The sequence below is a fragment of the Pteronotus mesoamericanus genome, unplaced genomic scaffold (assembly GCF_021234165.1).
Source record: "Pteronotus mesoamericanus isolate MK-2021 breed Mesoamerican mustached bat unplaced genomic scaffold, CSHL_Meso_final contig_702, whole genome shotgun sequence".
Taxonomy (NCBI): Eukaryota; Metazoa; Chordata; class Mammalia; order Chiroptera; family Mormoopidae; genus Pteronotus; species Pteronotus mesoamericanus.
Genome location: NW_026555239.1, coordinates 2,504,393 through 2,525,559, shown reverse-complemented (window position 1 = coordinate 2,525,559; position 21,167 = coordinate 2,504,393). Strand labels below are relative to the sequence as shown.

The 21,167-nt window shown below is 58.3% G+C and overlaps 1 protein-coding gene across 5 annotated transcripts in view; it reads right to left on the bottom strand.

The window, feature by feature from the left end:
• Positions 1 to 4,215: 4,215 nt before the first annotated feature.
• ZC3H7B (zinc finger CCCH-type containing 7B) overlaps positions 4,216 to 21,167 on the bottom strand; it is a 39,694-nt gene continuing 22,742 nt past the window's right edge. For all 5 annotated transcript variants that reach the window (XM_054582439.1, XM_054582441.1, XM_054582438.1 and 2 more), the window contains 16 exons: positions 20,240 to 20,282; positions 19,452 to 19,645; positions 18,835 to 19,156; positions 17,828 to 17,886; positions 16,946 to 17,045; positions 16,348 to 16,509; positions 15,379 to 15,584; positions 14,219 to 14,319; positions 13,094 to 13,275; positions 11,697 to 11,782; positions 8,600 to 8,733; positions 8,376 to 8,481; positions 8,140 to 8,248; positions 7,733 to 7,866; positions 7,458 to 7,621; positions 4,216 to 7,093 (listed from right to left, as the gene is read on the bottom strand). In XM_054582439.1, coding sequence (XP_054438414.1) covers positions 6,847 to 7,093; positions 7,458 to 7,621; positions 7,733 to 7,866; positions 8,140 to 8,248; positions 8,376 to 8,481; positions 8,600 to 8,733; positions 11,697 to 11,782; positions 13,094 to 13,275; positions 14,219 to 14,319; positions 15,379 to 15,584; positions 16,348 to 16,509; positions 16,946 to 17,045; positions 17,828 to 17,886; positions 18,835 to 19,156; positions 19,452 to 19,645; positions 20,240 to 20,282 — 2,349 coding nt within the window. In that variant the 3' untranslated portion in view covers positions 4,216 to 6,846. The remainder of the gene's footprint in view (positions 7,094 to 7,457; positions 7,622 to 7,732; positions 7,867 to 8,139; positions 8,249 to 8,375; positions 8,482 to 8,599; positions 8,734 to 11,696; positions 11,783 to 13,093; positions 13,276 to 14,218; positions 14,320 to 15,378; positions 15,585 to 16,347; positions 16,510 to 16,945; positions 17,046 to 17,827; positions 17,887 to 18,834; positions 19,157 to 19,451; positions 19,646 to 20,239; positions 20,283 to 21,167) is intronic.

Sequence of the window (21,167 nt, the reverse complement as noted above, 5' to 3'; positions counted from 1 at the left end):
GGAGGCAGCCAATGGGCAGCACGGACCCCGGCCCGCCCGTCCACCCCCAGCTCGGCCACCTGCCAGCTCCGGCTGCAGCCAGGCCTTCCCTTCCCCGCTGCCTGGCAGGGCAGGCCTGGCCCTGTGCCAGCTGCAACACGTGGAGCCACTGCGCCAATCCTCTGACAGAGAGCCTGTGCTGTTATCTAACTTTGCAAAGGGAAGTTCTCCCCCAGGCTGGGAGCCATGACCAGGGCCTGCCAGGTGAGAACAGTGAGCCAGCTCCACGCCCACAACAAGCGTGCACCGCACAATCAGGCACACTCGACAGAGGAGCCCTGGCACAGTGGAGAGCAGGGCCTGCCGTGGAAAGCAGCTTGGGCAGGGACTTGAGACCCTGGCACTGCAGGCAGCTCAGCACAGAGGATAAACTCTATGTCCGCACAAACGGGCACGTGAAGGCACCGCACACAGTCACCTGTGGGCTTGTGAGCCTCCAAGGGTTGTGTGTTTTCATGCTGGTACACGGCATGCCAGGTACATGGCATGCACAATTGGGGCTTTCTACCACCTGCAGAACCTGAAGTCTGTTCTCTTAAGGGAAGTGACAAAACCTGCAGCCTAGGGTCCCTTTGGTCTTCCGGAGAGGGAAGAAGAGGCAGGCGCCAGTAGACAAGCGCTGGGAGGCCAGCCAGGGCAGACACCGCTGAAAGGGGCCGCTCTGCCAGCCCGCCTCAGGCTTGTCCTGGATGGTGCTCTGCTTCCCAGCCATCCAAGGGACCTTGGGGGGTACTGGCCTCTCTGCCTCCCAGGCCACCTGAATGTGTGGTTGAAGCCAAGGTTCTGTATGTCACCTTCCACTGAAGACCAGTATCAGACTTGGCCAGGGGGTTGTCAGCCCTCAATCATGCCACACACTGATGTGTGATCTTGAACAAACTGTGCAGATCTTGTCTAAAACTACTGAATACTGTGACCAAAACTGCTGAACATTGTAATAGCCTTCAGCTCTGGTTCTGTGTCTCTGACGCCCTCGGTTGGATGCAGTAAGCAGTTGCTTCCTTCACTGTAGCAGATTTCTGTGCCGTCCTTCACTGCTCTCCAAAATCCCATTTTGCACAGAATCAAACATACTCCAGGCCTCTTCACCTTATCTTCTAATTACCATCCTGTCCTCCTTAGTGGCCTTCCCTCCCAAAACCATGTTCTTTTCCCAAATTAAAATTAATTTCAATTTTTAAAAAAGATTTTATTTATTCTTTTTTAGAGAGGAAGGGAGGGAGAAAAGCATCATTGTGTGGTTGCCTCCCGTGCACCCCCCACCAGGGACCTGGCCTGCAACCCAGGCATGTGTCCCGACTGGGAATCAAGTTGTTGACCCTTTGGTTCACAGGTCGGCACTCAATCCACAGTCCTGCCAGCCAGAGCTAATTTCAATTTTTGAATATAGAAAAACAGTATATGGCTCAACACTCAAAACTTTTGATAAAGGTACCCTCTAGAAATGGCATTTCTGCCCTGGCTGGTGTGGCTCAGTGGATTGAGCGCCGGTTCATTTCCCAGTCAGGGCACATGCCTGGGTGGCGAACCAGGTACCCAGTAGGGGTGCACGAGAGGCAACCATACATTGATGTTTCTCTCTCCCTCCCTCCCTTCATCCCTCTCTAAAAGTGAATAAATAAAATCTTTAAAAAGGGAAAAAAAAAACCCTGGCTGGTGTGGCTCAGTGGACTGAGCGATGGCCTGTGAACCAAAGGGCTGTTGGTTCGAGTCCCAGTCAGGGCACATGCCTGGGTTGCAGACCAAGTCCCTGGTTGTAGGGTTATGTGAGGGAACCAGTCAATGTATCTCTCAAAAATCAATTAAAAAAAAAAAAAAAAAAAAGGCTGGAAGGAAGGAAGGAAGGGAGAGAGAAAAGAAAGAAATGTCATTTCTAAGCCCTGGTTGGATAGCTCAGTTGGTTAGAGCATCATCCCAATATGCCAAGGTTACAGGTTCGATCCCTGTTCAGTCAAGCAATGAGTGCATAAGTGAGTGGAACAACAAATCGATGTTTTTGTCTCTCTCCTTTCCTCTCTCTCTAAAATCAATCAATAAAAACAATTTTAAAAGTACGTATGTAATGAAATCTCATAAAAAATGAGATTGTGTATTTATCCTTCCAGCACCCTTTGCCTCTGTGACCCCGGGCAAATGAGGACGCAGTGGGCCTGCTGTGCAGGCTGCCTCGATTTGCAGGCTGGGGAGACTGAGGCTGGGCTGGTACATTGACCATTCCTTGGCCCAAGAACCCTGTCGTGTGCAAGTTCGGTTTTTTACAAAGGTGGAGTGAGTAGGTGCCCACAGATTTCAGAGGCAATAGGAAGTACCCAACACATCTCAAAAAAATACCCACCAGCTGCAAGACATTCTCGATTTGTTCCTGTGAGCTCCCTGAAGTCCCTTTTCAATGTACAAACGTACTAAGCCTCTAGGACCGGGAATGTGTGCTTACGGCATACCTGGCATGGCCTAGATCTTGTGAGGAATTCAAAGTTAAATAAAAAACCCAGCCAGCCAAGTCTCTACCTTTAAGGAATTTTTCATGCCACTGAATCAGTCCACTTGGCACCCTTACTCTGCACCCAGGGTGTCCAGCTAGCGGTATCACCTATGGTCGCATAGGGGCCACATCAACAGGTTGCTGGGTCAAGATGCTAGGGTGGAGGGTGGAAGGTGGAAGGGAGAGGGGAGGCCATATAAAAGCCAGGGGACATTCAGAGGGGCCACCTGGCAGGCATGTTGGGATAGTCTGCACTTCTTGGGTTTCCTGGCTTAGAGGTCTTGCTGTAGATGGCTCCCCTGGTTGGTTGCTTATTTTACTCTTTGATTTTCTGAGTTCAAGGGAGGTCCTGATGGAGGTTCATGATCTCTCCAGCCCAACGATGGGTCTGCGCTTTTTTTCTGGAAGCAGTACCTTGTGACTCCCCTTTGGTCTTTCAGTGTGTGGCTAGGGATGCTGAGAAACCAGACATCAGCGATGAGGGGACCTTTGCCGATCAGCCAGTTCCCAGTGGTTCTTGATCTTCTTTCTGCCTCCTTTCTCAGGGTCCTTGGCTCCTGCACTGAACGTGCAGGGTTACTGGGGAGAACGGATGTGCTGCATCCAGTGCCTGGCACACAGAAGGTCCTCAGTCAACTCAGTGGCTGCTCTTACCCATCTGGTCATTTATTGAGCACGTTAGCCCCTACTGCGCGCTGAGCCCAGATGATTCCCTGTCCTTGGGGAAGTCACAGGTCTTGGACCTCTGCTCCTGGGGCCACTCTGTATTGTAGTTTAAAGCTGTCTGGTGAGCTTGCTCATGAACATGTGCAGCCCCTCTCATCAGGGCCCCCTCCATGACGGGCAACCATACACAATGCAAGATTTGAAAAAGTACCTCCAGCCCTCACTGGTGTGGCTCAGTGGACTGAGCGCTGGTCTGTGGACTGAAAGGTCACCAGTTTGATTCTCAGTCAGGGTTCATGCCTGGGTTGTGGACCAGATCCCGAGTTGGGGGTGTGAGAGAGGCAGCAGATCAATGTACCTCTTGTACATTGTTTTTCTCCTTCTCTTTCTTCCTCCCTTCCCCTCTCTTTAATGTAAGTAAATAAAATCTTTAAGAAAAAAGAAAAAGTACCTCCAGCAGATACAGATATCCCTCATTGAGAATTCCTGACTTAACCATATGCACTCTTCTGTTAATGACGAGGAAGCTCACGTGACTTGGATCTCTCTGGGCCCAGAAGAGTCCAAGCTGCAGTCAAGATCATATTCCAAAGCATGACATGCCCCTCACCTTTCTGGAAAAGCCACACCCAGACAGCGCACAGAGCCAGCCCTCTGGAACCCAGGATGGTGCGCATGGTCAAAGCTGGGAGGCGTGGGCACTGTTGGACTGCCCACGCAGAGCGACTTAACTGCGAGCAGGCCAACTGCGGAGGAGCCAGCAAAGGGTGGCTAACTGGGGTCACTTGTGCAGAGCACAGCTTGTCCCTGTCAGCCGTGGTGCTGCCCGAGCCAGGGTCAGCTGAGTTGCCCTGTTTACATAGGGAACCAGGCCTGCCCCTCACCCCTCGGAATGTCTGCTTTGAGGCATTCCCAGCACCAGCCAGCTCTGCCTCATATGAGTATGGAGCAGCCCAGGCTCCGGGCACAAGTGTCAGGCAGGGAGGAACAGGAGCGACACCTTGGGGACAGAGGTCAAAATGCACACATTTATTTTCTAGAACAAAGGCTAAGAGAAGCAAGTTTCTTTAATTTTATTTTAAGAAGGACAAAAATTGTTATTAAAACATCTACATTATTATCAAGATACTAGACCTTATGAATATTTAATATTAAAGTGTGGTATTCTTAAATTTTTAATACACAGACATTTTAAAAGGACCATTGAATTGATTCCTGCCCAGCCGAGAAATGCAGCATCCCTCTTTGCCCCACCCTAAGGGGCACTCACATCGAGGGTGCCTGTCCATCGCCACCATGTCCGCCATGATGTTTTGACCCTGCCTGATGGCAGTGCCACAGGCCCCTGGTTCAACTGGCCCAGCCTCTCAAATAGGGTCACGGCTGAAGCAGTCCTCCTCCTCACGCAGCTCCTGTCCCCCTCCGCCGCCTCCTGCGTCGCGCTCGGGAATCCCGCTCAGGCCGGGCCAGGAGGGCCCAGGTCCCCAGGGCCCCCGGATGGATAACAGGCTGAAGAAGAAAAATCGGGACTCCAATCCTATTTCCTCAGGAGGGAGACAAACACCAATGATTTTCTGTTCCTGAGCACTCTTGCTCTCTCCCCACTCGCGGTGATCTGGAAGCCACCAGGCAGGGCTGGGCCCCGGCAGGGCCATTTCTGCCCCATGGTCAGCTCTGACATGACTCTAGTCCCTGAATCCTCAAAAATGGCCTGATGACCCTGAAAACCTCTCCAAATTACATCAGAATGGCTGCATTTTCTGACCAAATTCTTTATCTTTAGCCCTCATTAGAAGTGACTCGTTGGATACCACACACATATATAATATTATATAGAGCGATATATTTAATACCTGTGTATATATGTATCACGGGGGCGACATATATACACACTAAAAACAAGGCTGGTGACAACAGACTGCAACACCACAAATCAGGGAAAACAAATGTCATTGACACTCACGGCCACGCCCCCACCTTGGGTGTGGTCTCTCCTCCCCTCCAGCCGCCAGCAGCACCCACACCTCGCAGCGCTGGCCTGCTGGGGGAAGGGGCAGGAGGAAGGGAAGCATGCCACGATTACTGGGGAAGGGTTGGGCCGAGGCGGCAGGAGGAACCAGGTTCTGTGCGGCCCGGTATGCCCGTCATCCTATCGTCGCGCACTATCAATCCTTGCTTGAGAAATACAGGGTGCTCCATACTCTCCATCTCACCCCCAACTCCAGCCTGTGTCCCTGGTTCCTTTCGGGGGGACCCCACTTCTTGTGCCAATGGTGTGGGGCATTCTGGAATGTCTGGAGAACCAGGGAAGGCTGGGTCTGCCCACAGGGGGTGGAAGGGAGAGGAAGGGGTGCACACAGACATTAGACAAGGGGGACAGGAGAAGGGCTGGTGGGGGGGTCTGGGGGGTCAGCTGGGGTCCTAGGCAGCTGGCAGGGCTGGGGAGCAGGAGGTAGGGGCCGGGACAGACAGTCATAGTTGTATTTCTGGGTCTAGGGGAGAAGCGAGAGAGGACCATGCCGGGTTCCCAAGAAAGAGGGGCTATACCTGGTCCTGGAGTGGCCCATGGTGCCCAGGGTCCCTTCCCTCTACATCCTCCTCACCCCAGTACCTGATGCAGAACCTGAGCCCATGGGTGCCCTGCCCTTCCCACCTCTCCCTGCTACCTGTCCCTGAGCGGTGCGAGGAAGTAATCTCTGCTGCTGCACTCCCCACAGCCATCCTCAGGAGGGGGCTTCCCCTCCACAGTGCTGACAAGCCCAGCCCTCGGAGCACCCCTGCCCCAGCCCCTGGGCGGCGTTGCCTGGGACCCCAGATGCACACTGAGTCAGAGGCTGTCTGTCACATTGGACGGGCCCTGAGTCTTCTGACTAGTTTGCACCCCAGCTCTACCTGGTGCCATGGGAGGGGGACCCTGGGCCGAAAATGCCCCTCTTTCAGGCCTTAGTTTTCCTATCTGCAAAACGGGGGTTTGGGCTGGGCCATCGCTAAAGGCTCTGAGGATCTAAAATCTACATTCGATGGCTCAGGAGCGAGAGAGGCTGGGCTGGCGGCCTCACCAGAGAACCAGACTCCAGAGATCACTAGCCCAGCCCCTCCCATTCTTCCAACCAGAGGGAAAACTGAGGCCCCCGAGGGTAAGTGACCAGTACAGTGTCTCAGCCCCATCCTGGGGCTGCATGTTAAAGCTAATTGGGGCTTCCTGCCCTTGGTTGTGTCCTGCTCTGTCCCGAGAGAGGTGGGGGTGGAATGAAGGTGGGGCAGGGAGAAGGACCCTCCTGCTGCAGATTCAAGTGGGGACCCCAGGCTCTCCGGCCCTGAGCTTTGGGCCCCCTTCAGGAGCAGACAGAAGTTAAAGCTGTAGCTGAAGCCAGAGGGGTCGGCCAGACCCCTCTCCGCCCAGCCAGGAGTGCTGGGGGGTGGAGGGGGAGCCTGTCCGGGTTTCAGCGGGATGAGGACCCTGGGACCGCTTGTGGCTGCAGCACGTGCACCCGGGGTTGCACACTGGGTAGCGGGGGCAGATGGGCTGGGAGGGGCCTGCAGGGCCAGAGGCTGCCTGGTGGGGGCGGCCCCCACCCCAGCCCTGGCCCTTCTACCAGGCCTTCTGTCCCCACCCCCACCCCTGACCCTAGGACTTCACCCATGACCAAGACCTGGTCCTACTCCCCGGTGACAGTGGCAGTAGCAGGAGCTTCCGGGGTGGCACCAGCAGTGTTGCTGTCCTCTTGCAGCAGGAAGTTGTATTTGCCGAAGTCGTCGTCCCGGGGGCACAGAAGCATGTCCTTGCGAGCCTTGGCCAGCTTCTGCTTCAGCACCTCGCGCCGGTCCAGCCACTCGTTGAGCTCCTCCTGCCCGTGAGCGCAGCGGCACTTGTCCCCATCGGGGCAGGCCTTGCCCTTCTGGAGCCTGTGGGCAGTGGGGGACTCAGTGCCCAGGCTCTGTGCCCCGTCCACGGTGGGCTGCTGGACCTGGGGCTGGCAGCTTAACCTGCCCCAAGACAAGCATCTCCTGGGCAGCTTCCGTCACGCCACGAGGCGGCATGCCCGGCCCTCTCGGGGATCTGATCCAGGGCTGCAAAGTCTGGCCAGGCCCCACCATGCCCTCCGACCCAGCCCTGCTGACCCCATCCTCCTCCCATCCAGGGGAAGCTGTTTCTGGACACACCACCCCTTGTGTACCATCTCCAGACCAAGGGGAGCAGAGCTAGCCACGGCTCCCATTTCCCCAGGCCCCCCGCCACCGCCCACGGTGCTGCCCTCCCCGCAGGCACCTGTCGCACAGCCGGAACTCGCCCATGGGGAAGCGGTAGGCCCAGCCGCTGGCGTCGCTGTCAGACGTGAAGACCTTCTCCTTGTGCTTCTCCGACTGGATGTGCTGCTGCCACTGCTTCTTGCTGTTGCTGTTCTTGCCACAGAGCCAGCAGTGGTAGCCCATCTGAGGGAACAGCCTCCATGGGTGCCCGCTCCTCACACCCCTGCCCAGGGCTGAGCCCCTCCCATGGCCCCCCAGCCCCCAGCCCGGCGTTGAGCATGTGTGGGGCATTACCATGATGTCAGCATAGTCTGTGGGCATCTGGATCTGCTTCTCCCCTTCCCGGGAACTGATTGGGGTCCCTTCCCCCGGCTTCCCTGGGTTGTGTTTCTTCAGCCACATGTCATAGGTCTGCTGCATGTCCAGGACTGGTGGGAAGCAGGGGACAGTATCCACGGTGAAGGGATGCTCCAGCCAGCCTGCCCCATGACCCCTGCTGCGCTGGAGACTTGGGGGTGGCATAGGCCTGGCTGCTGGGCCGCCTGCCCAGCCAACCCCAGAAGACTAGAGAGGGCGTGGCCTGGTGTGCCTGCAGAAGGGACTGGTGGCAAAGGCGCTCTTGGGCCTGCTGAGGAGTTGGGGTGTCCAGCGATGAGGGGACACAGGGCCAGGCCTCCACCCTGCCTGGCCTGCCCACTTACTCTTGTTCTCCTTCATGAACGTCCACATGTCCCTCTCCTCTGGACTGTGTGCGAAGGAGCAGTTCCCCACATACTGGCACTTGCGGCCGTTCTGTGCATGGATGCAGAGCTGTGGGGCAGGCGACGGGAGAGCGTGCTGAGTCCTGCTGGACTGTGTCACTGCCCCGGCTGGGGCCCCACGGTCCCTCCCTTTGAGGCCCCACTGCCACCCTGCCGCGCCCCTCCCCTGCACTCACATCGTATTGCTGTGGGAAGTTGCGAATGGACGGCAGTGGTCTCACTGACACCCATTTCCTCTTGGCCTTGGACATGACGAGAAGGACCCGTCGCTCCTTGGTCCAGCTGCAGATCAGAGCGGGGGGCCAGTTGGGGCAGAGTTTCAGGCTGTGTGTCCTCCACAGAAGATCCACGGCCTGCTCACCCCGTGCTCAGGGGCCCCCGCCTGCCCACGCCCTCTCACCAGTGCTGGGCCTTGGCACTGCAGTACTTGAGGTCTTTGTCAGGCTCCACCACCTGCCCATTCCGCCAGCACTGGCCGCACACAAACTTCATCTGCAGGTCGAAGGTGCTGGGCCCGTGTGTCCGTGGGGCACCCTGTGGGCAGAGAGGTGGGTGACACCACAAGCACCGGGGCTGAGGCCCTGGGGTCCAGCATGAAGGTCCAGGAGCATTAGGGCTGCCCAGAGCATTGGAATGGGCCACTCCATCCATCACCCCTTCCCGGCAGGATGTGGTGCTTCCAGCTCCAGGGCCGAGGCCTGGGACAGGGCTCCTGACTCCCAATCCAGTCCTCTCCACTTTCGCTGGCTGGTCCACACGGGCCTGCTCTGTGGAGGTACTGGCATTTCTCTGGGCACAGCATGCGACCTCACACCTCCCTGCCTTTGCACATGCTGTTCCTTCTTCCTAGAATGCCCTTTCTCCATTTTTCATTAGGTTTGTTCTAGAAATTTTCAAAACTCAGCCTGAGCACCTCCTTCAGGAAGCCTTCCTGCAGCTCTCCTAAGTGGCAGCTGCCCATCCTCTGGGCTTCCTGTTGGATGCAGTAAGCAGTTGCTGCACCTAAACCTGGTTGACCCATCTAGTTATGAGGGCCAGGCCTGGTGGAAGAGCATGGCCCAGCGGGCAGGAAGCCACTCGCAGCAGGTGGGGGAGAGGGGCCTGCGATGGGCACTGGGACAGACTTTGGGGCAGCCCAGGACTCTAAGGTCCTGCAGTGCTCGTTCCCCGTCCTCTGCCCCAGGCTCTCCTTTGCAGGGAGGAGGCCTGCTCTTCTGCACCCCTGGGTCAGGGTGGGAGGCAGCGGGTGAGGAAAGTGCCTACCACCAGCCTTGTCTCTTGCGACCCAGCTGATCCTCCTGTAAGCCAGAGCCTCCCCACACTCCCTGGAGGCTCAGATAGGGGTACCCCACCACTCTCTCCTCTGGGCTGGCAGGTACGCGTACCCTGCCACGGGTGCACCTGCCATGGGCAGTCAGCACTGCCCAGCCCAAGGACTCTGCCCTTGTATGCTGACTGACCCCTGGCCCGGAGCTGGGAGACCGCACCTTTGCAACTGGGACACCTGTGCTAGAGTGTGCCTCGCTGCAACCTGGGGGGCAGGTGTGGGCATGTCCACCTGATGGGGTGGAAGCAGAGGCCCTAGAGGTCACTAACCCTCCCTCAGGTTAGCGGCCTGAGGACAGGGACCGGGTATGAGGCGGGCGCTCGTGCTTCATCGAGGGATGGCACAGATGCTTTACCCTGGCATCTCATACTTGGCCCCACCCGGTGAAGGCAGGCAAGCAAGACGCCCACGTCCGGGTGACAGCAAGGCCTGGCACAAAAGCCCTGTTCCGGAGCCAGGTCTGCGGGTAGCATCTTGGTGGGGCAGAGGGGGCCTGGCAGCAAGAGAAGGTTGAAGCCTGTCGCGGTACCCTTGGGGGGCCAGGCCTGCACCTGTTTTTAGGGACCCTGGCAGCAGCCCTGGGCAGGAGGATGGGGGTCAGAGGGATGGGAGGTGGCGAGACTCAGTGTTCACTCTTTAAAAGACAACGCTGCAGGCCCAGTCTTGGCCTCTCACTGGGGTCCAGCTAGGATCTCAGCCAGGAGCAAAAACTAACCACATGGGAGAAGGATGGAGGAGGGGAGCAACCAGCACGACGGGAGAAAGAACAAGGACCAGAAATGAGGGGGTTGTGAGAGCAGGAAGGCCTGAGGGTGCTGGGCAGCCCTGCTGACCCGCTGGCCTGCTCTGCTCCCTGCGCACCCAGGCTGCCTCGGGACGGGCCAGGGACCAGCCCTCTCCCAAGTTGATCAGTGGGTTGTCCCTCACGTGTGGATGGCACAGAGGGGTCATGTCACAGTCACCATCTTCTGGGCCCTGAGGCCACCCCGTCTGTCCGACTGTCATCTAAGTTACAATGAGCCCTACTTCCTGGCGCAGGTGTGAGGGTCAGGGACGGCACGGGGCCAGTGCAGAGCAGGGACCCAGCAAGCTGCAGCGTGGTCAGCTCCTGCGAGTCTCACACCTGCCTCGGGAGATGGCAGGCAGGACCGGGGTCCCATCTTATGGATGAGGAACCCTCAGAGGTGAAGGGCATGGGGCAGTTTGGGAGGGGGCAGAGCAAGCTCCAGATAAGGCGTCAGGGAACCTGGGGTTTACTTCACTAAGTGCCCCTGGGCAGGTCTGAGAGTGTTCTGAGCCTCTGCTTCCTTATCTGCAAATGCCATGATGCTGCAGCTCAATCTTCAGAACGAGGGAGAGAATTAGGAGGGACGGGAGGGGACACAGCCAGGGGATGAAAGTTTGAGGAATACCAGGATATTTACCAGGTCTCAAATATCTCCCCGGAAGGTGTTTATTAATTACAAAGGGAAAAAAAATATAACTTCACAGTGGAGGCACCTTATACAAGTTATCCAGTTATCATCAGTAAAAGCCAAATCGGATGATGTGCCTTCCAGTGAGTGACCCAGGAAGAACATAACATCATCCTGAGGTTTGAGGAACCATTGAGCGATGCCAGATGGATGGGCCTTTTACAAAGCAAGTGGCTCTTCACAAATGTCAGGGTCATGAAAGACACAGAGAGGCGGAGGAACTGCCCTAGATCAAAGGGGACTCAAGAGACACAATGGGCGAATGCAGTGTTACTCTGGATTTGCAAATGACTCACAAATTCTGTATGACAGTACATCAGAATCTGAGCGATTACACCAACGTTAATTTTGTGATGTTGCTAAAGGTCCTGTGGTCATCACTCAAGAGGCTGTCTTTATTTTTAGAAAATACACACTGAAGTATTTAGGGGTGATGGGGCGTATCATGCCTGCCACTTATTCTCTAGTGGTTCAGAAAAAATGTGTACATTTCCATATACAAATGTGTGTGTGTAGGTACACACACAGAGGACAGGGTGAGTGCGGACTGAGGTAAAATGTTAACGTCTGGGGGATCCAAAAATGGCTATACTCAAATTCTTTATACCATTCTTACAATTTTCTGATAAATCTGAAGTTATGTCCAAGTAAAGGGATGAGGGCTGACCCACCCCCAATGCCCACCGGGGCCTTACCAAGCTGCTGCTGGCTTTCCCTGCATGGGCCTCCATCTGCTGCCAGTATTTCTTAGATTCCTGGACGATGTCTTCGTGGGTCATGCCTGGGGGAGGGGCGGAAGCAGACATGGGTGTCCCTGAAGGAGCTCTTGGGGAGAGGCAGGGATCTGAGGGGGCCGGCCACAGAAACAGGCGGGTGTGGGGAAAGTGCTCGTCGCCTCCGGGCCTGTTTGTTCGCTGGTGACGGGGACTGCAGCCTGCTCCAAGAGCAGGAAACTGCAGGACAAAGATGCTGGCTCCGCGGCATGGCAGGGCGACTCCATGACCTTACGCCACCGTCCCTGTCCCTTGGGCCAGCTGCTCAGCGCCCTTCCTTGGCCCCCGTCCCACTTGGAGGGGCCTCAAGCCTGACCCCTGCGTGGCGGCCTCCAGCCCCCTAGATTCTCAGGGCTCCATGCCTGGCCCAGCCCAGCTCGCCAGCTCACTGAGGGGCCTGGGCCCTTCACTGCCAGTCAGCGAAGGGTACGTCTCTGAGCCTGGTGGCCGAGACCCACCCGATCTGACCGTTGACACTGAGCCTGCCCTGAGGGGTACAGCTCGGAGCCTCCTCCACGAAGCTGTCCCCATTCCTACCCACCTCCAGTCTTCTAGTGCCTTTCCCAGAACTGATTCACTTTTGACCAAGCCCTATGGATACTGCTCCATGGTGGCTGCTCGTCATCAGCCATTAACTCCGGGCCACCTACAGCGCCTGCCATCCTTCTTGTTGATTCCCCAATGTGTGTCTCCAGCCCAGACCTCTCCTCTGGACTTTCAGGTGCCCCCATCATCCCCTTGGAGTCCAACAGGCAGCTGGAACTCCCCATATGCCACACGGCCCGGACGTGACCCCCACACCGGCTCCTCCCACAGCCTCCCTGCCGCAGAGCACAGCCACCCCGAACTTCCAGTTGCTATAGTCAAAAACCCTGGAGCGGGGGTAATGCATGTCCATGAACAGTGGGATGTCCACTGGCCGTACTGCCTGCCCTGCCCTCCCCCACACGCACCAGCTCTCTGCGAGCGAGGGCCTCCCCTGCTCTTGCTCCGCCCCCGGCCCAGAGCAGGCGCTCAGTGAGTCCTTTAAATGAGTGAGTGAGTGAATCACTTCTAGTCTCCGCAGCCCCGACACAGAGACGTTCATCACCATTTTACAGGTAAGCAAATGGAAGCTTACGACCTGCTGGTGACCATCCTGGTGGCCGAGGGAGCGGCACCCGAGCGAGGGAGAAAGCCAGCATCCCTGAGCCTGGCAGCTCTCTGAGAGCAGAGCGTGAGTGATGTTTAGGAGGCACCGGCTCCTCCAGAGGCGGCCCCTCATGAACTGCCCCCTCTGCACCAAAGTCCCTCTCCGCCTGCGGCGCGGCAGCCCCTACCTGAGTACTGCTGCAGCAGCCAGACTTTGAGCTCGATGAAGCTGTGGGCGAAGTGGCAGCTGTCTTCCCTCAGGCAGCCATAACGCACCTCGTGGCGGCACACGTCGAACTGGAAGTGCTCCTGGAACTGGCGGATCTTGGAGTACTTGAGGGAGGTGGAGCGGACGATGTGCACCAGGCACCTGGGGGGCAGGTGAGGGGGCGCAATGTAGTCTGCAGTCCCCGTTCCTGGGGGTCCACTCCCCACAGTGCCAGCAAGCCTGGCAGGGGTCCTATGCTCAGGCAGCCCTGGGTTACAGTGCCAGTTGTGCTCCCTCCCTGGCCTCAGTCTGGGGCAAGCTCCAAGACGGGGCTGCCCGCAGGGGCAGGCGCCAGCTCCCACGGCTCTTCGAGTCTGGGAGACGGGAGTGCCCGTGGGTGGGGTAGGAGGCAGTTTCCTCAGGAGGCCCGGCCCGATGCCCCACAGCCGGTCCTGCACTGAGGGGTAATAACCGAGTTCCTCCTCCGAGCCAGGATTTAAATTACCCACTCAGCCACCTTAGGAGACTTGGGGTCATCATCAACTGTAGAGATGAGGAAACCAAGGGTCACAGTGGCCAGAGGACATCCAATAGGCCACTGACCAGACTCGGGCTTGGACCCAGATCTGTCCGAGTCCAGGGCCTGGGCTCTATCAGCTCCGCTGGGGCAGAGCCAAGGATGTCAGAGGGAGCAAAGATGGGTGACTGCCTCACCCAACCCCTCCCACTCACTGTCCAACACTGATGTCATGAGTGGAGGGCTCCAGATAGGGGTCAGAGAGGTGGTCTCCCGCCTGCCCAATAAGTAAGCTACATACTTCCAAGCCTCCGCTTTCTCACCTGTACAACAGACAGTAACTCTGCCTTCACAGGACTACAGGGACCATTAAGATACCCAAGAGGATGCTTGGAGTACAGATGCTCAAGGAAGGCGGCTCTGTCTGTCCTTTCCAGGTGGATGCTGGATCTAAGTCCCACGTTCTGCCTCTTGCCTTGACACCCTATGTCCACCCTCTGGCCTCAGCTGCTCCCCAGGCATCTGAGCCGCCCCAGGGGGCATCTCCATGTGCCCCAGCTGCTGGGCCACGCTGCAGGTCCCACTCACTTGTTGTTGTAGAAGCTGTGCTTGGCAGCCAGGTTGGAGCAGACGGATGGCGAGTCCTTCGTGCCTTTGCTGATGATCCGGGGTTTACTGTCAAAGCAGATCTGCCCGGGGAGGGGGTGGGCTGGGATCCAGCATGGCCACCGGTGGTGGGCGGGGGAGGCAGATGGGTCGCTATAAGCCCTGCCCTGAACACCTGAGCCTGGGGAGTGAGGAAGGGTGTCCCAGGGTCTCTGGCCCTTGCCTCTGGCTCTAGCTGACAGGTAACCAGGGCCTTGGCTCTCTCCCACCCTTCACGGGGTCAGGGAGTCACCACATCATGTCTAAGGAAGGAGTCACTCCATGCCTCTGAGCCTCAGCTTCCTCAACTGTAAACTGGGAATAATATAGGGTGTGTCCCACAGCGTCACTGTGAAGCTCAAAAGGGATATAACAGGACTGCAGGTGCTTTGTAAAGTACACGCAGCCAGCCAGCTGGGGGCTGTGACACCCAGGCCGCCTGCTCCCTGAGTCTGTCTGCTCTGAGCCAGAGGGAGGGGCTGCTTGTGCAATGCATTAGGGCTGAGCTCTGCCAGCGGCCGGACTCAGAGCCCTCACGCTGTGGATCTGCGCCCTCAAGTACAGGGACTGGGTGGGGAGGCAGGGCCAGGGGGCCTTCTGTGGCAGCTCTGGGGAGGGAATTAACAACAGCTCGGTGGGGCCGGCTGGGTCCGAGCTGGGCCCCAGAGGGTCTGCGGACACTCCAAAGAGGACACAAGGCTGGACGCAGGCAGGGAGGCGCAGTGGGCACTGAAGTCTGCACAACTGAACAAGGAGGCATGAGGGGTAGACTGGGGACTTCAAGCATCTGAGGCTGAGGCTGGCCTACAACAGCCGCAAGGAAAGAGCAGATGTGATTGCTTCTCTTTCTCGCTGGCCTCTATTTCCGCCTCCACGCAATGAGGCGGCTGGATAGGTTCAGGGCTCTGGCATGACAGTAGCCTCTGAGCCTAATTCTCTAACAGTCCAAGGACCTACTGATTCTAGGGTCACGCTTCCAAAGCCCACAGGTTCCAGGGCTGATATCCCACAACAGATGGAGTACGCCAGGGAGCCCCCTCCCCAGCCCTGTCTGTGCCATCGACTGTGGAGGTGGCAGGTGGGTGGGGCAGGCAGGCAGGTACCTCACAGAGGAAAGTGAAGATGCCCTGGTGCTCCTTAAGGAGCTTGGCAATGGTGAGGCTGCCGCGCTTGACGCCCCCCAGCGGGTCGAAGAGCAGGTCGCGGTTGAGGGTGCCCTTCCGCTCCTCGGTCCACACGTCGATCTCCTCCTGATGGTAGGCGAAGGTGCAGTTATCCCCGTACTTACAGTCCTGCTTGTTAATCATGTCTGCAAAAGGCAACAGGACACACGTTCTGCCGGGCAGGATGGTAGCCTGCGGCACCCTGACAACTGCCACTGCTGCGGCCCGGGGGAGGGCCAGCAACCTCCTGGCAGCCTTGGGCTCATCTCCAACACATGGCCCGGTGGCCTGCCCACCGCAAGGTCTTGGGAGGGGGTGGCATGGCAGAGCTCAGGGAGAGCCTCTCCCAGGCCCCCTCTTTGCTCTAAACCTGCGAGGGTGAGGGTGGGGATTTGCATCTTCACCTGCAAAGCACGGCTAACATCGGGCTCCACCCCCCAGAGTTGTGAGGATGCATGACGGTGGGTACAAAGCGCTTAGTAATATTGTGACTGTCATGCATTGCTCTGCAAACTGCTCCAAGATGCTTGGTTGAAGAACAGAAGAAAGTATATAAGATACATGATAACTGTCCATTAAATTTCAACCAAATTGATAGGAGGCAGAAGTGAGGACAGTGACAACAGAATAACTTTTAAAAGCTAACGCTTATCAAGCCCTTGCTGTGTGCTGGTCCTAGTGCTTTGCTAGCTTTCCGTGAACTATCTGACCCTCACACTCAAAAGCGCAGGCCACCAGCTCGACTGTAACACCCCAAACATTCCACCTGTCTGCAGAGCTGCTCGGAATGGGAAATGCTCATTTTCCCTCAATGGGCCACACCTGCTCTGCCTACCTCTGTCTACCAGTGATGGGGAGCAGAGCAGCAGCCTGGCATAAGAAGAGATGCCCCCGCCACAGGCCACCTACCTTTGCACAGGTAGTAGGAGCCCACAAAGCTGGTCTTGGTGGGCCGGGGCCGGATCCGCTTCCAGGTCTGGTCCTCGGAGCTCCGGAGCCGGCCGAGCAGGATGTCCCGCTTGCACTTATGCTCGAGGCCCTCGCGGTAGGTGTAGTCGCCTGCCCTGGGGCCTGTGGGTACAGGGGGAGTAGGGACTGTGATTCCAGAAGTAGAACTGACGGGTGATGGCTGACGGGTCTAAGCAGTGGGAAGTGGCCCCCCGCCTAAAAACCTACCTCCTTCACCTGGGCCTCCCGCCACACCCTCCCCTACCATAGACTCTCTGGGGTCTGGCTGAGGGGGCCTGAGCAGCCAGGTACCAGCTTCTGGGCTCCAGGGCAGCCATGACACTCACCAGCAGTGCCAGCAGCACCCCCTCCCTTCTAGCACTTCTGAAAGTCCCTGACTCCCCTATTTTATTCCTGTCTGGTCGAAATCCCCGCGGGGCTCCTGTTCCTGCACCCCTCTCTGACTAGTGCACTAGGATTCTGTCATTCTGGGATTCTACGCTCCTGAAATTCCTGGCAGCTCTGGGCAGAGGGACAGAGTACGAAGGTGCAACATTACCTGTTTTGGGGTAGCAGAGTTGGCAGGCCTGCTTGAACTCGTGGGTGGCAGCCAACGGGTTCTTGATGAGCAAGGCGGTGTTGGGCATGGAGGGCTCTGGCTGTGACAAGAGAAAGTTGGCCATCTTGGGCACAGGATGACAGCTGGAGCTACCGGCCAGCCTGGGCACCAGAAGTAGGGGCTCTATGACCCTCCCACCCCACCCAAGAGCAGAACTGTAGCCCAGGACCCTCTTTCTTCCTCTGCCTTCCCAGCTGGGGAGCTTATAAATGATCCCGGAATCCAGAACATCAGGACTGAACCAGCCTAGTTGGGCACATGGGTAAGAGTGATCTCAGCCTAGAACCCTGACTTGAGTAAAAGCCCAACATGAAAGCAGAGAAACAGGAGTGGCCCCAAACCCACATGCTGTCCCCCAGCCTCTGTTTCCCAAGTCCCCACAGCATCAACAGATGGGGAAGAAGGTGAGACTAGGGGAGGTTAGGAGACTCTGCTGGGGCCACACAGCTAGTGTCCAGGCTGAGGCGTGAGCTCGGGCTACCTGACTCCTGGGCACGTGCCCTCCTACACCCAGAACCCAGCTGAGTCCCGAAACCAAGGATGTTACTAACCCTGGAGAAGTTACTTAGCCCCTCTGAGAGTCAATGTCCTCTTCTGCCAGACCCCTGTGCCCTTTGCCCACCCTCCCAGCACACAGCTCCGCTGGGAAGGGCCAGGAGAGACCGTCTCCGGCCCCCGAGGTCTGAGGGGCCCCTCCTTGAGAGATGTAGCGCCTTGTCCCAGGCAGAGGGCTCACCTCGACTCTGGAGCCCACAGCCACTTGCCCTCTACCCCAGGGAAGACACGGGACGCCCGGTTGCCAATCCTCGCCAAGTCACTCACCGAGGGAGCTGGTTTCTGAGTGCTGCTTGGGGGACGATGGTCCTGTGAGTTGGCGTCCTCTGGGAAAGGAGAAGGCACGGGGGTCACGGCCCTGATCCGAAGGGTAGGAGGGGACTCGGAGGACTTTTCCTCCACATTTCTAACCCAGAGATGCCTCCCAGGCTACACGTCTTCACTTATTCATGCTGATCCCCGAACTCTACCCCCGCAGGGATGGGGAAGCGTCCCAGCCTGGGCATGTCCACCTGTGCTTAACCGTCAGCACCCCCACTGTCCCTAGGAGGAAGCCGAAACTCCTCAGCTTGGCTCCCAGGTCCCCCAAGACCAGCTCAGGTCTGGGCGGCCCCCCCCATTCGCCCTCCCACGGTGCTCATTTGCCTTGGGCGATGTCCCCCCCGCCCCCATCACACAGGCCTGGTCAAATGCTCTGCTGGAGGTGACCTCCTTCAGGAGGCACCGTTACCCCGTCCTGGGAGCCTCCCTGGGCCCTGAGGCTGAGTGAAGGAAGGCCCTCTGAGCCTCTGCATCCCCGTGGATTCCCCTCAGCCATGAGTTCAGGGCCAGGTCTGACTGTGGAAAGTCGGTTTCGTAGGAGCCCAAATGGGCCTGTTTCCTCTGGGGGTCCCTGGCACCCAGCTCAGAATAGTGCTGAAGGCACCCGTGGCCTTGTGCCCCTTCCTCTAGCCCCAGGATCATCCCTGTGGGATCCCACCAGCCTAGCAATCCTAGGGCGCTGGGGGGCTGGGCAGAGAGCACCGGACCGCAAGTCTGGGGTCCTAGACCACCCCAGCTCTGTTGTTTGATCTTGAACAAGATGCCAGCCCCACGCCATGCTGAGAGCTGCAGGAGACGCAGCAGACATGGTCCTGGACAGTGACAGGGTGAAAGGACCTGGGCTTTGGGAAAACGGCTGTAACCCCAGCTCCGCTCTCCGGAGACTGGAGCTGTGATGGCACTTTGTAAACTGTCAAGGGGGTGTGGGGAGACTGTGCCCACACAGGCCTCACCCAGGAAGGAACTGGGCTTGTCCAGGGCGCCCCGGGTCGACCCGAAGCTGTCCAAGGCGTCCAGCCGGGTCTCTGAGTACGGCAGCAGGTCCAGGGAGTCCAGCGCAGAGCCTGGGGGGTCGAGGGTGTCCAGCACAGAGGCAGCCAGCTTCTTGGAGGGGTCCATGACGAGGCCAAAGGAGGCAGGGGGCAGTGGGCTGGAAACAGGGATGGACCCGCCCACCACAGGTGGCAGCAGCGGGGTCCCACCCGGGAACACGGGTATCAGCTGGGGCAGCTCACTGGGCACGCCGCTGCCAGGCAGGCCACCCTGGACCAGAGACTGCAAGGTGGACAACAGAGGGGTCAGGGGAGAGCTGGGGGCAAGCCAACCCGCCACGCCTCGGCCCGGCCTGCTCCAGGGGGCACACAGGAATCATTATGGCCCCTTCAGCTGTACATTCTGCAGCTTCACGTTTCTATACCTCGCTGGTCCCTTCCCCTGAGGCCTCAGTCTCCTCACCTGTGACATGAGACAGGGCCTTCCCTCCACCCACTGTGAGACACAAGGACGGATGGGATGGGGCCCTTGGCAGGACAGGGAGCCGGGAGAGGAGGAGGACAGCGGCACAGCTCACCAGGGAGTCCAGAATGGAATCTAGCTCTGGGCCAAGGACGTCCCCGTCGGAGAAGTCGTCCAGGCCCTCGGTGCTGGGGAGGGCCCTGCTGCTGCTGTCCAGGGGCGCCAGCAGGTCCAGAACGTGAGGGAACAGGGGCATCGTAGGGGTGGAGGGGAGAGGGGCTGGGGAGCCTCGCAGGTCCACGTAGCAATCTGTGGAGGGGGGCGGGGGGCTCAGGAGCTGCAGGGATCCTGCTCGGTGGGGTCCTCGTCAAGCACTGTCCCTCCTATCCCCAGCTCCTGCTCAGAGCCCTGCCTGCCCTGCTGGCCCGACCCCACTGGCAGAGGCTCGGTGATAGTGAAGGAAGGCCACCGCGGAGTGAGGGAGGGTCCTTCAGCCCCACAGTATGTCCCTGGTGGGCCTGGCTCAGGGTCTGAATATCTTGCCTCTGCGGTAAGCAGTGCCCTCCCCAAGGGACACTTTTTAAGTAACTTTCCTGGCAGCCAGTGAGGAAAAATGGGGAGAGGACTTTGAGAGGGGCGAGCACCCAGCTGCAGGGCGGGGCGGCTGGAGCGGAGGACATGGGGCCAGCACCGCCCCACTGTGAGGCAGCCCCTACCCTCCCAGGCTCGGGAGGTGCTCTCCCCTCTCTGGGGAGTCTGCCCGAACCCACTATATTGACCTTCATGTTTCAGGAAGTCCCCAGGAAGGGAGCCCTCAGGAGCCTTCGTCCGCAGGGCTGGGGCTGGGGCTGAGTCCCTCCTGGGGCCCTGTCTCTACCCCTCCCCTCACATGAGGGACACTACCTGTTTCGATGTCATCTATGGACCCCAATCCATTGGAAGTTCCCTGCGAAGAGGAAGGACATGGTGAGTCAGGCAGACGCAGGCTGGGAAGGCCACAGTGCCCGGCACCCAGGGTGTCACCTGGGCCACGGGACTAGGCAGCACAGACCAGAGTCCCCTTCCCCAGTTACAGCCCTTGGCGGAATCGGTCCAGGTGGGATCCTACTGCGGAGGGAAAGCTGGGCAGAGCTTGCTCCCGGCCCTGCCAACGTCCTCACCCTCTTGGGCCTGTTTCCTTACATACAAAGCGAGGACAACACAGTCAGCTACCTCCTGGGACTGTTACGAGGATGAACTCATTTGACATCTGTATAGGGCCTAGAGGCCCGCCTGACAGACAGGAACTGCCTTATGTGCCTGATAAACAAGCAACATAAAATTTTAAATCCAAGCTGTCAGGAGTTAGCCTGGGTGAACTGGGTGTTCTCTCGGTCCCCAGCTTCTGTATTCCACCCCCTGTGGACGTGAATGGCTCATCTGCCCCTCTGGGCTGGGCCCGTCATTCCTCGAGCCTGGCAGGGCTCCCTTCTGCAGGTCCTGCACACTCCAGCTGAAGTCCTCCTTCCTTGGCAAGGCCCTGGGTGACCTATCTCCTCTGCGCTCCCGCGGAGGGCAACAGAGGGAAAAGACCGCCCCCCCAGGCCCCGCCCCACAGCTCAGCAGCAGCAGAAATAGCAAGATTAGGCAGGCGCTGCCTCTTGCCGGGGTCGGGCCTGCACTTCACACCCAGTTGAGTTCAGGCCTTGGCGCAGGGGCCTTGCAAAGTATCCTCCTGCACAGAGAGGTCAGTCCTGAGAAGCTGCCACTCACAGGTCAGAGGGGCTGGCTGACTTGGGAGCTTGCCCTGACCCCCTGCCCTTGGCCTCACGCTCCCGACCCTGTGTGCAGA